At 34.1% G+C, this 13,541-nt stretch overlaps 1 protein-coding gene across 8 annotated transcripts in view; it reads left to right on the plus strand.

Annotated features, from left to right (window-relative positions):
- The window catches only part of LOC126925753 (vasoactive intestinal polypeptide receptor 2-like), a 31,565-nt gene that overhangs the window by 14,464 nt on the left and 3,560 nt on the right, over nt 1–13,541 (plus strand). The window contains exons 3-12 of one of the 8 annotated variants that reach the window (XR_007714095.1): nt 3,538–3,637; nt 8,756–8,862; nt 9,100–9,258; nt 9,893–9,987; nt 10,512–10,864; nt 11,200–11,330; nt 11,525–11,610; nt 11,782–11,926; nt 12,116–12,367; nt 13,195–13,358. Coding sequence is in view for 7 of the 8 variants with exons in the window: in XM_050741684.1 (XP_050597641.1) it covers nt 3,538–3,637; nt 8,756–8,862; nt 9,100–9,258; nt 9,893–9,987; nt 10,512–10,864; nt 11,200–11,330; nt 11,525–11,610; nt 11,782–11,926; nt 12,116–12,380; nt 13,195–13,358 (1,605 nt within the window). In the remaining variant the exon portion in view is untranslated. Of the gene's footprint in view, nt 1–3,537; nt 3,638–8,755; nt 8,863–9,099; nt 9,259–9,291; nt 9,651–9,892; nt 9,988–10,511; nt 10,865–11,199; nt 11,331–11,524; nt 11,611–11,781; nt 11,927–12,115; nt 12,381–13,194; nt 13,359–13,541 lie in introns of those variants that run through there. The other 7 variants (XM_050741684.1, XM_050741685.1, XM_050741686.1 and 4 more) reach the window with 7 other exon arrangements.

Raw genomic sequence — 13,541 nt, forward strand, 5'->3', positions numbered from 1 at the left:
AACAATCACGGTGCTTGAATTTTCTCCTGAAAATCAAGTCCCTTTATACTACCTCTCTATTCAAATATACATTCGTCGATATATTGTTTGGAATTCTCATATTAAATTTACCTTATGTATGTCATATAGAATTTTCACTCTTTAAAAATTATCGATAGACTGTAGAAATGGATTTTTATGCAGATTTATATCATTGTAAATGCGGTTTAAACAGAAATTGGATAGGGTGTGTATTGAACTTCTCAATATTGTTTGCATTAAATTTTGCAGTTTCATTTTTTCAAACAGAACAATGTAGGGATCTTTGGTATTTTTCTGGACTCTGCTGTTAAATTTCTTTCTTTCTTATTCCACAGTGTTATTATCTGTCAAGTTTGAAACACACACGTTTTGGTTCTATAAACATTCTCTTATCCGAAGTAAAAATTGTGCTCTGGTATTATATCAAAACTGTGAACTCTGATATTAAAGTAATTTATTTTCATCCTGCGTGTTTGTTATTTTTGGACTTATTATCTGAAGTATAAGAACATTCTTCTACAATGTGAAGGAAGATCGTTATAGCTTTAATATAAATATTTTAGTACGGAACACTGAAAACAGAAGCCAACGACTAATCCCTTTCAAAACCTTATTTTTCTTCTTTTGAGAAAGCTATTTGTCACCAAGGAATTGCACACCGTAATTACAATTTCTCAGGAAAACGGAAACTGCCATTTGGGACTTAGTGAACATCTCCATCGATTGAAAAATACACATATTATCGGGAAGGCAGATTAATCCTAATTTTCGTTCCTATCGTGAAACGAGTTAACGAAAACCGCAAGAACTCGTTTGTCCAGGAACAAATTGCGTTATATTTTTTTAATCAATGAAATAAGCTTTCATCATGTGGGAAAAATACGATATTTCATAAAAATTCCACGTTGCTCATATCGCTCTTGTTTTTCATGCAGCCAATCCTATATTTACTTTAATTTATGTACATTCCATCTCATATAGAATTTTGTACATAGTTGCACACATTGTGTTTACAATTTTTTCCAATCAAATTATCTTATCGAATGTTATTTTTACGTTCTGATTATCACATTCGCTGTTATGAACACGAAGCGTCATTCCATTATTTTAATTCAATTGCAGACAATTTTGAGTCTTTTGACGAGATGATTGTTGTGTCTTTATGTATCCACATCTCGGGATTTGACGTTGAGAAGATGAAAAAGAAGTAATGAAGTAGTGTGTTGAGAGGAAGAAATCTTTTCCTTCTTCCAACTAAATCCTATACATTTTATGAATTTCAATGGACAATTACGAATTGCCTTGTTTTCAAATTCATGTCATATCATCATATGAAATTCATATTCATATCATTTCTCTTCCTTGACAAAATAATATGCGCATAAGTTGTCATTCAACAATGTTATATATATTTATGCTTTTATACAACCTTCTACAAATCGTATTTCTGTATTTTTTATACTTTGATAAAACGATTCACGAGTAGGTAACTATAATTCTATTTCGGAGAAAGGGTGTGGAAAATAGCAGCGAGTGAATGCGAGTAATGGAAAAAATTGTGAAGTCAGCTTCCTCCGGCACTTCACAGTCGAGCAACGTACGAGCTACTGGCATCCACTGAATTTCCAGGATTTTCCAATTGCAACTAGAAGAATTGCACGCTGCAGGCGATTTTCTTACGAGATGTTGAAATATATGTACATATGTTACCCTCCGCATTTGCATGGGAAATATCGTCGACACCCGTCGTTTGCTCACCAAATATTTCTACAAACTTGGAAAACTCGTTTCTGTTGTTTCATCCGTGAGATAAGCTTCCCTTTCGAACACGTGAACCTTGTTAGATAAGCTTCCGCTGGATTTCTGAATCCTAGTATAGCATTCTATGGTTCGATGATCCAGCTGATGTATATTTTAAGATTAACTGGCATGTTGTAGAACAAAAATAATCGGATGTACAAGTCTTGTTTTCTCTAGGATATACTATGTATGTATGTATGTATGTATGTATGTATGTATGTTGATGTATAAGCTGACCGATTTTAACTTATACATGTGAATTATTGGTAAACTAGTTGCTGTATGAAAAACATATTCGGACAAGATTTTTATGATTTTGAGTGGGGCATAATCTGATGCGATTACTTCCTCTGTAAATAAATGCATGTAGGTCATATGAACATGATATACATATTTATACTTTACTTTATACTTTGGATATTTTATATATTTCTTTCATACATCAGATGCATTCCTGCACTTTCAGATTCACCTTAAATGCATAAAAATCCGCAGTCTAGTTATCACTGTATGAGTAGAATGATAATTATATTGAGAAACGTATGATACTATAAATATAAATTTCATATGTATAAAATACACAAATACTCTTATAATACATAGGATAACATTTACATTTTATACAATTTTACTGGTATTTCATTTAATTTCATTTTATAAAGGATATTAAATTTATTGTTAAATGTTGTCACAGATTTTATTGAGCACAATACAGAAAATGAATTTTGCATGTAAAAATAATACAAAGTCAGCTTAACGAATTGTTAAGAGCGCTTTCAAATGAAGGTATTAAACTTATTGGAAAAATCCGTTGATCATTGTAACTTGGTCGGTGGTCCATTGTGACCAAACACACGGTGCATTAACAAAAAATATCACGTTCTGTTCTCAATGGCAGCCGTAAAAGATGAAAGAACCTGGTCTTTGAATTTATTTGGATCTCGTTGTCTTGATTACCGGTGCACTTGTCACTGTACTCTCTAGAACTATTATAAGCCAGGTTTGATGTCTGATAATAATTGGATGAGAGAATAGGGCTGGTTTGTTGCAATGGAAACGGATAGTGGGCGGGGATCTGTTGGTTTATTTTCAAAGATTAATACACAGATCATAGTGCAAGCAAACGTAAGGGATTTCCTAGTCCAGAAATAATTCCAAATTCTGGTTAGTTTAACCCTGTTATACTTTTTTAGTTTTTATGGTCTTCCAATTTCACTTTTGTTTTAAGAAACAAAAGGATTTGAAGACTATGGCAAAAGAAAACGAAAAGTCATATTTTTATGAAGGATTAGTTTTAAAATACTGTATTCCATTAATTAATGAACTTTCAAACGGATCAATGTTTTTAATTAAATTCACTTTTTCCATAATTTTAGAAGTATTTCTTGTGGTAATATCAAAATACCGAGAATACTAAAATATTGTTTGTTTTTCCAATTACATGTTTGCTTCTACAATACTTATGCATCTCGCAGGTTCTTTTCATTCTAAATTACTCTATATTGAAATATGGCTTTTTAGTTATAATGTGATATTAGTATCTGAATTATCATATTTTCCCTTACCTTCGTATCAAATACCATTAAAATTGGGTAAATTCATAAAAACAAATTTCTCATGTTTATCTCCTGAGGACTTCATTCCTAATGCTTCTTAGATCTTGCAAGTTAGGAAGAAACAAAGCAGTCTTAAAAAATGTTTCATCTTTGTTTTCAGGAGAACGTAGACTTTAACAAACCTGTGAGCATCAGCGATCAGAAGCGAATCCTGAAAATGAAAGCTGACCAGTGCCATAAGGGCAATGTTTCATCGTATGGTAAGTGTTTTTTCTCCTTTTTTCCTTCTTATTCTACTAGTGATAGCGCATGCATTTTATCAAATAAAACTTGAAGACTATACAAAGGCTCCCGAAATTGCTTTAACAAAACTTAATAAAACATACTTCATACAATAGTACACATTTTTCAATTGCAACACTGTTAGAGATCTACGTCTCTCCCTATGTCGATTATGTGTTTAGTAATTTTAAAAGATTTCCTTAAAAGAAGAAAATAAATCTGAATTAATACTTATTGTAGTTATAAATAAATATTGAATGCTGTGCATAATGCATAATGCTAAAAATATGAATGACGTTCTAAAATAATCAACAGGAACTGGAAGGTCGAGAGTTTCAACGACTTCGATGTCGATTAAGCTCATAGCCAAGGGGTTTGGTACGACTTAATTCGAGTTATTTCGTCGAATTAGACCATCGGCAGTTACGGAAGTGTAGCTACGTTTGGCAGCTGACGTTACTCCTCTAAAGCCATTCTCCATTTCCATGGGAAATCCCCTAGATATCTTTGGATATTCGATGCGCTCTGATGCAGTTTAATTAAAATTATATTGTAATATCTTCATTCGACCTTTCCTCCTGCGATGAAATATTATTTAATTTAAAGCAGACATCATAACTACTATTAGATAAATTTGAAAAATTATACTATTAGAGCTAATTTCTTTTCTTACAAAGTTTGGATCGCGAATAACCATTATGGATGATTAATATATATTCTCAACATTTATTGTCAATATTTCAAGATGCTCAACTGGAAACATCAATATGTATCTTGAATACAATATCATCAGTATTTGTTAACAATATTGTCAATCGTCTAAGAGCACTCTTAGTTCATTCCTTAAAGCCAAATCTTAATCCTCTAAGTATATCTACATCTTAAGCTGTTATATAGATTGCCATACATATATCTACGTCAGTCTTTGGAATTTCGTTTCTCTTCGCGTTGCTTTGCTTTGTCTATCTGTCCATGCGGAAAGCTTTATGCTTCCCTTTATGAAGTTTACCAGTTCCCGCATTTTTCGGTTGTTGCTCTTACTATTTCCGTGCATTCCTTATCTCTCAGTGTGATCCATCTGATTAATCTCACAAATACAATAGCACGCTACTAGTCTGTAGGCATCTGATAGGAGTTTGAATGAAAGCGTAGATATAGTACGACCAACGAAGAAGATGAGATAAAAGGAAGATGTAAAATAGGAAGACAAGAGCTACGTACAAGAAACAACAGTGACTAACATAACTTCACGCCATCTTTTTCTTCCAATCTTCTTCCTCGCGAAAATTTTTGGAATTTTTCTTTCATCTAACGTGAAAAGTATTTTCCTATCGATAACGCTACCTTTAACATTCGAATGTTAAATACATGGAAATTGTTAAACATCTGGAGATAACATTGAATTTCGTGTTTGGGTAATGAATGTACCAGCGCCAATTCTGTAATTAATCATTCAGCGTGAGCAATACACACAAATATATTGCTCCATCAGCTTCGAGCTAGGGGATTTCACGATCATTCCATGAATTTCCCATGACCCGTTTGTAACGAGAAATTTATGAAACGCGACAGACGCGCTAGAAGTGGAAATTTAATACGAAACCAACCGGCTCTCTAGTGCTAGTCTGGCTATTTGTCCCACACGCTTTAGTGCCGCGTGTAATTCGAGAGAACAGGCTGGTGAAAAATGTTGAGAATTTAAATGCCTTTCGAATCGTAAAAGGATTTGGGAAATTCATGGGTCGTTTCCCGTTGCCGGGGGAAAATTTAGCGAGGAAAAAGCGGCCGAGAAAATGGGAAACAGAGCTGGGATTCAAATCACGATTTTCGTGTCGGTCGAGGGCTTTGCTGCCTCATCCAATTATGGCTATCGCACTCCCAGATGCGGGCAAAAATAGTATTTGTTGCTAGAAAATTATTTCTCTTCTTTTTTCCTTTTTTCAACGTTTCCTGTAATCATTAAACTTCGGTTTTTACATTCACACATTTGAAGGAAATTGATGGATTTAACTGCATTAAATTGACTTCATTCAGCGCATGATACTCTTTCACGGGTCAATAATGGTTGATCAGTTGCCACAGGATTAAAGATTGTTAGCGAATCAATCGAAACTATAGATTTTATTTCATAATTTGTTCGACAGGATTGACTTATTTTTAAGATTGTAATAATCACGATATCTTTGTTGAAGAGACAAGAATCTAATATGTAATATAGCAGAACAAAGCATATTTTGAATCGTATCAAATTGAGTGATAATTTCCAATTGACAAAACATCTTGAAATTAGTAAATTTTGAAGAAAAGTACATTTTATGAAAAAGCGTATGGAAAATATTACTGTTTCATTTCTTCTTCATTTTTATGCAGCATGTTGCTATGTTATAGACAAGAAGAAATAGTACAATTGAACGTTCTTGTTAACTTAGATCAAAGATATACAAAAATAAAAACAGCAAGCACAAATTATAAAAGTGGACATTAAGGAATATTTAAAAAGATTATATTCATACAGAGTGCAATGAAGAGCAACAGCAAGCACAAATTATAAAAGTGGACAGTAAGGAATATTTAAGAAGATTATATTCATACAGAGTGCGATGAAGAGTAGAGCAATTTGTCCAGAGTAGTGTGAGACATATCTTCATTTAATATATAATATATGTTATATATATGATACATAATATATTCTAATAAAATATATTAATTGGATTGGAATTTCTTTCTTACAGTTATCAGCTGATCATGTTTTACATTTTAATTCAAACGGAGAACTGCGTGGACCGTTTAATTAATTAACGGGGATGTCTTCGTCCTTGAATAAAACAAGCTTCGTAGAAGTAAAAGAACGCGAGCAGATAATGGATTGAAAGAAAAGGAACCGACCAGACTGATATAATAATTAAATTACGAGGCATCGTGTGACAGGAAGCATATATTGATATTGATACTAATCGCTTAATGAAAAATCGATTCGTGACAAAGCTATTCCGTTAACGAGCCTTTTCAGATCTGCCTATTAAAAAGCAATATAGTAAACGCCTATCACGAATTAATTTCCATTTTAATTATCGCTTGACATTGTTTTATCAAACAAAAGGAAATATCAGATGACTTTTAACATCTTTAAAGCAATTTCATAAAAATTGCATAAAAGAATTGTGTAACTTCTTTCCCTATACTTTCTCTTACTTTACATAGCAATACAATAATTACAAATTTTAGCTGCAAATATCGAATTTCCTTTGCAACAAATGTGAAAAAAGAAAATTAAGAAGCTTACTGAAAAAGGAAGCTATACTTTTTCTTTAAAAAGTTGTTGAAGATTAAACAAATTTCGTTTATATCATATTTTCCCCAAATCACACAAGGCGTAAAATTTGGCACACTCAGATGATTTTTGTCGATTAATTTCAAAGTACTAGAATGATCGATAACGTTGAAATGTCGGTTGCGTTAATTTCCTTCGACTCGTGAAATTTTATACCAGCAGGATTGCAAGTATTGCTTTTAACTCCGGTTTCCAGCTCCTCCTTCTTTCCCTTTTTTCGAAAACTTCGAGCCCGATAAATCAATCTTGACGTCGAGATAATTTACAAGGCTGTCGATGGGGTGATAACAACTCATGGAGAATTTCGATTCAGTGGCTTCGCCGGGCGTGTACCGGAAGTGGGCCACGCGTGCCTCAGGAAACAGATGAGTCAGAAATGCAATATCGCTTTTTACAAGTCACGAAAAGTCAAAGTTGCGAATTCCTCTGCTTCTACTTTGGCGAAATTACAGTTTTAGACATCCGGCACATTTTATTAATTTCATTCTACATTAATTTAACATTAATTGTAAAAACGCTGGATTCATCGAAGCAGGATTGGAAAGTTTACTTTGTTCCAGCAAGAGCAAACACGGAATTTCATTTCGTTTTTACAATTTTATTTCATTAAACTGTTACTCGTATACAGTAGCGTTTTCTTCCTTTTGTGATTTTTTAGAAAATTGCTCAGAAGGATGTTTATTCTAGAAAAGGCAAACACAATGAACTTGTTGACTGCGTTATCGATTGACGTGATAAAAAATGTTGTTTGCATCAGTTCTCTAATTCCATTTCGTTCAATATCTCATAATGCTGTACTTAGAGTAATAATACTATATAGTAGGAGATAATGGAAATATGTAAAATTAAAATACGACAATATTGGATGTAATAGCGGAATATTCGCTTGACGTTGCGCATGATCACAAGAGATTTCATTGAATAAAAAAACAGACAAGATCGTTCAGTTGTCATAATGTCTCGGCACGATATATCAAAGTATCCATTATTCAACGAAAAATACAGCGGGAAAATCCCGGTTCGTTTCGACAACCGTTTTCATTGAAAAATTATTTTTGTCCATGATATCACTGGCTCGTACCAATGGAATTTTGTTTATCAAGAAACAAATTAAAACTTCTCTCTTAAATTCTCAGAAAGAAATTCTAAGAAACTAACGATATCTATTCAGATTTCGTTGCTACGAAATTTTAATTAGAAGATATTTATGAAGAAATAAATTCAAGATATTTGACAAAGAGCCTTTGTAAAAATTCTACAGATCTCGATCTTTAGCATATCCAACAATATTTTCAGGGAAATTATATTGTTGCACATTTTAATTAAGGGGTAAATTATAAATATTTGATTGGACCTTAATCACGCAATTATAATTACACCATTTCACTAGACGATTAATTATAAAATATATTTATAAAGCTGTTTAAAATATTTGTAGAGAATTTTCTATAAAATGTGTAACAGGAATCGCTTTAAAATTGAAAGCTTTTACCTCTGACGAAAATGAAAGAGCAGAGTCACGTTTCGGCGAAATGAAGAGTTTTCGAAATCAGAGCAAAATTGAACGAACTTTTGAAAGCCGAGTAAATGTAGGATGATGATAAAAAGCTCCTTAATCCAATACCTTCCCATGAGTGATATCAAATGAAAACCACGCGGTCAGCTTTTTTTCTTTCGTGCACACGCGATACCATAGTGTGATATATTGCTTCCCTGCCGTGTAAAAAATGAAAACAAAAAACATAAAGAATGTCATGGTGTGCAGGCTGGTGCCCGGAAGTTTGGGATGGGATATTGTGCTGGCAATCAACGGCACCTGGGGAGATGGCCATCCTGCCCTGTCCTTCTTATATCACTGGGTTTGATGTCCAGGTAATTATCATAATTAAAATTGCAATTCCTGCAATTTCTAATGAAAACATTACTAAAATGTTGACTATTATATTGTCGTATTGCTATTATTGAATCATTAGAAGTCACAACAATTTGAAATTACTAGAAAATCTAGATTAACACTTTAATAATGAATTTGAACGATTCCAATTTTCATGATGTGTTTCACTTGTACTTCACTTCATTCTGTTCTAATGAATATATTTGAATTTCCAGGCGAATGCATCCAGAGAATGCATGTCAGATGGCCAGTGGTTTTGGAATAGTAGTACCAATAGTACTTGGAGCAACTACAGTCAATGCTACAGAAATTCATTGGTGACTGTTGTAATGGCACTGCCCGGTGGTCAAAAGAACAACGGCACTCTTATTAAAGTAAATGCTTGTGAATACTATTAAATTTATCAGTGACATTAATAAGAAACCATCCAGAAGGAATCCACAGATAGCATATTTAATTGAATGGGTCGTTAGGAAATATAATAATAATACTACCATGGAACCAGATTCTGAGTTTTTTTGTTATCATCTTGGAACCTTGACTACTTTGAAGCTTCAAGACTTCATTGATCATGAGAAAAAAAAAGTTAATCTGTGGAAAAAGGAACAGAAATGTCAGAAACTCGTTCAGAGGAGATAGAAATCGATGGGAATTACGCGAATGAGGTCAAACATTTTTCAAAAGGCAGTCGATGATTAGAGACTATTTATTGCGTTCCTGTTGCAATTCTCAGAATTGCTTAGCACGACGTGAAGTCCCATTATGTGTAATTAATTCGATAGTGTTACAATCTTTTGTGAAAAATGGGGAAACAGAATATTGTATCATGGCCAATTTGCTCTCGCAACAAAATTAGCATGTGCACCATATCGGTGGCCTCTCTTTGATTGAAACCTGCGGTTTATCGATCACATTCACGCAGACTGATTTCCCCCGTGCTTCATAATGTCTCCAATTACCTTTGCAAGATTTAATAAATGTTCTAATTAACAGTAACTTATGTTTCAGAAATTTTTCCCGATAGTAAAGACCATCTCGAAAGTCGGGTATACCGTCTCTCTCTTCACTCTGGTGATAGCTTTCTTAATTTTGGTTGTGATCAAGTAAGTATCAGCTCAGGGATATTACTTTTTATTTCTGTTTTTCAATTTTTAATAAGTAGCTTATAGCAAAAGGTATTTTTATTATTTAGAGTTAGAGCCTATAATATTTCAATTTTTCTATTCCTCCATTCTGATTATATTAGGTTGTCGCATGAGTTTGTACTAATACTTACAATTATTGACTTCCATATATTAATTCACAAATTGTACGTTTCAAAGTATAACGTTGAATTAATTTTATTTCTTGGGGTAAATCAAAATACGAGTAATCCGACCGTCGCAATTTCATCAAGTAGAGAAGAGAATTTAGTCAGAGAGAAATTATATTTTTTTGATGGCGGATCTTCTTTTTTCTTATTCAACAATTCTCTTATCATCTGCGTGCACCAGACGCTTTTAATGCTTGTTGTTTATAATTCCATGCAAGAAAAATTAGAAATACAAATACATGGAACAACTTGTTAATTTTATTAGCTAACATGTTTCAATATCTGATCTTTAAAATCCCGAATCATTACTTTAAGTTTATCCCAAATTGGACGTAGGAAATTGAGGTGCCCCCGGAATATGCTGCACATGCATTTGTTCGCCTCGTTCATGCTCCGCGCGTTTATGGCACTGATGAAGGACATACTGTTCGTCTCTGGAATCGCCTTAGCCTCAGATGTTATGATAAAAAATGGAAACACATATTGGCTAGTGGACGAGAAAGAAAACAGCTGGCTGTGCAAGGTGTTCACCAGCTTCTGGCAATACTTCATCCTTGCAAACTACTTTTGGATATTAATGGAGGGTCTCTACTTACACAACTTAGTCTTTCTAGCACTCTTCACCGATATAAACTCAAGCATCATTGGCTACGTTTGCCTCGGATGGGGTGAGCATCTCTCAATAGCTATTTTCTGACTAATGTAGTAATTCCTTGAAAATTCTGAGCTTCTCTAAATTTTATCAAGTATATTGTTCATTCATATGATATAGTTAATTCATAGTTCTGTCTTTGTTCTTTCCTTTTTTCTTTCTTTTTTTTTTGATATTAATGTGGTAAGAAATATCAATTTTGGAAAAATTTGCATCGTGAAAGATAGCAGTGGCTATGTGAACTTGTCGTTCGTGTTGTCTTATGTTGTTGTTTAGAGTTTCCTAAACTGCTTTAGTGAAATTATCATGTAAAGTAGCAAAGTTAGTTTCTCTACGTGCCTGTGCTCTCAGGTCTGCCAGCTGTATTCGTATCGTGCTGGATAGTGGCGAGAGTGACTCTTGATAACAAGTATTGCTGGACCACTCATGAAAATTCCAACCTCTTCCTCCTCATTCGAGTTCCTACTATGCTGTCGATTCTGGTAAGTTACGTAAGGCTATATAAGGAATTTTCCAAGATAATCGTGTATCTTCTATATTCTACTCAAGTTGTTCAACTTTGTCTCACTCTTCTTGTCGCAACTTGGGAAAAGTGTTCATAACTTTTTCCACATTAAAACTTTTTGATCACTTCGATAGACTTGAATATGAGAACTACCGGTTTCAAATTCCACAGATCAATTTTGGGCTGTTCGTCAATATCGTTAGAGTGCTCCTGTTGAAGCTCAAGTCCACAGTATCGGAGGAGACGCAAAGATACAAGTAAGTTTCGCCACCTAATTTCCGATAAATCCTTTGAGTTATACGTCCGTTTACACAACCTAGTTGTCTGAGAACTCCTACAAGCTACCTCGTTCCAGAAGATGAGTAGCTTCAGTTCTCTTTGAGTGTAGATTGTTCTTCGCGTGTTAAACACTCTGAATTACTTTGCAGAAGGTGGGCGAAAAGTACATTGGTCCTGGTGCCACTCTTCGGAGTACATTATACCGTTTTCTTAGGCATGTCTTATAGTATTGGTGTAGATGAGACTGTTGAAGTTGTGTGGCTCTTCTGCGACCAACTGTTCGCTTCTTTTCAGGTATATGACTTAGACAGTCTCTACACTTTTCTTCGACTTCGCTATTTTATAATATCTTCATCTGCAACGTCCAATTCTCTCTGCGCTTTCCATTCCATTGTGGCTTAAAGTTCCATCCTCGTCAGTTGTTCATTACAACGTTATAATTATGGCTCTTAATTAAATTTCTTGTTCTTTTTTTGGTAATAGGGTTTTTTCGTGGCTGTTTTGTATTGTTTCCTGAACGGTGAGGTGCGAACCGAGGTAACCAAGGCGATCAGGAGCCAAAAATTGCCTCGTTTTCGCACTAGGTGGAACTCAAGACCATCCACCCACTCTAACAGCATATGCAGCTGCAATGCATCGAAACTTGGTAGACAGTCAAAGCGGCCACGTTGGTGGAAAGAACCTTGGCTCTGTTTTCTTCACGACAGGACAACTCGACGCTCAACCCACTCGATGGCGAGTACACAAGGTGTCCTCTCTACCCTATCAAATCCTTCGTTCTCTCACGCACGCCTTCAATGCTATCTCGATACCGCTGGCTGTTACATTTTCAACACCGTCTTTGACATTTCATTTTCACATCTTCACCAGTCTGCATGTTTCTGTGTTATGTTCTAATCAATTAATGCATTTTAATTTGACGAAAGATTTCTATCAATATTAAAAATTGGTATGCGTGATCGGATCATTTGTTCTGATATTATGGACTAGTTGATCATTATTTCATTACTTTTGGCAGATATCAGTCCGTATTATAATACCTTGAGAAATAGGTTGTTGGTGATTAAAACGAGAATCATTAATAAGAATCATTAGTAGTCAACTTGATATTCTTTTCTGGTTATTAATATTCCAGTGCTCAAGACCTTCACCAGTCATTTGCTATAATTTGTCGTGAATGATGATGATTCAGTTTCTCTTCCCATTTATTTATTTTTTTTTTCATTTTCTTTGATTTATGGTTCAGTAGAAACAGCGAATCTCTGCATTTGTACAGAATAGTTGCTTTCTTGCTTGTAGATCTTTAATATTTTTCATCCTGAAGTGGTAAGAATGTCCAAAAAATGAGTTTTAGACGGGAGAATAATTGTAAATTCTCAAACTCTTTTTAATCAATTTTATTTGCCATTCTATATTTGTTTGTGTCAACATTGAAAGTATTCTGTTTGTAAAATTGCGTGAGCTACGATGTAAATTAGTCTGATTCTTTATATTTGATATATTTCTGATGGAGTTGAAGAGGGTATCGAAGCGTTAAGGAATGTGACTGTTCATTCTCTCAGATATTGGTACGCGAGGAGGTAGTTTAGCGAGTAGCAGAGGTTACTTGGAAATCGCAGGGAACGGACAGAGCACATATCCGGGAAATCAGGATCAACAGGCGAATCACACGTCACCCCTCTACAGTAAATACACGGATCAATCTTTACTTTCCTTTTGCTCGAACGTGAGTACAGAGTTCCACCCATCTACGTGATTCACATGATCAAGTGTAAAAAGCAATTTTATAAAGTAGATTTTTAGAATTGTATAATAAATCGAATATATTACGCTCAGAAAATGTCATAGAAATTTCAAAGATATTGAAGCGTTTATTTATTCGCGTAAATAAATTTAATTAATTAATGAA

The sequence above is a fragment of the Bombus affinis genome, chromosome 16 (assembly GCF_024516045.1).
Source record: "Bombus affinis isolate iyBomAffi1 chromosome 16, iyBomAffi1.2, whole genome shotgun sequence".
NCBI classification, from domain to species: domain Eukaryota; kingdom Metazoa; phylum Arthropoda; class Insecta; order Hymenoptera; family Apidae; genus Bombus; species Bombus affinis.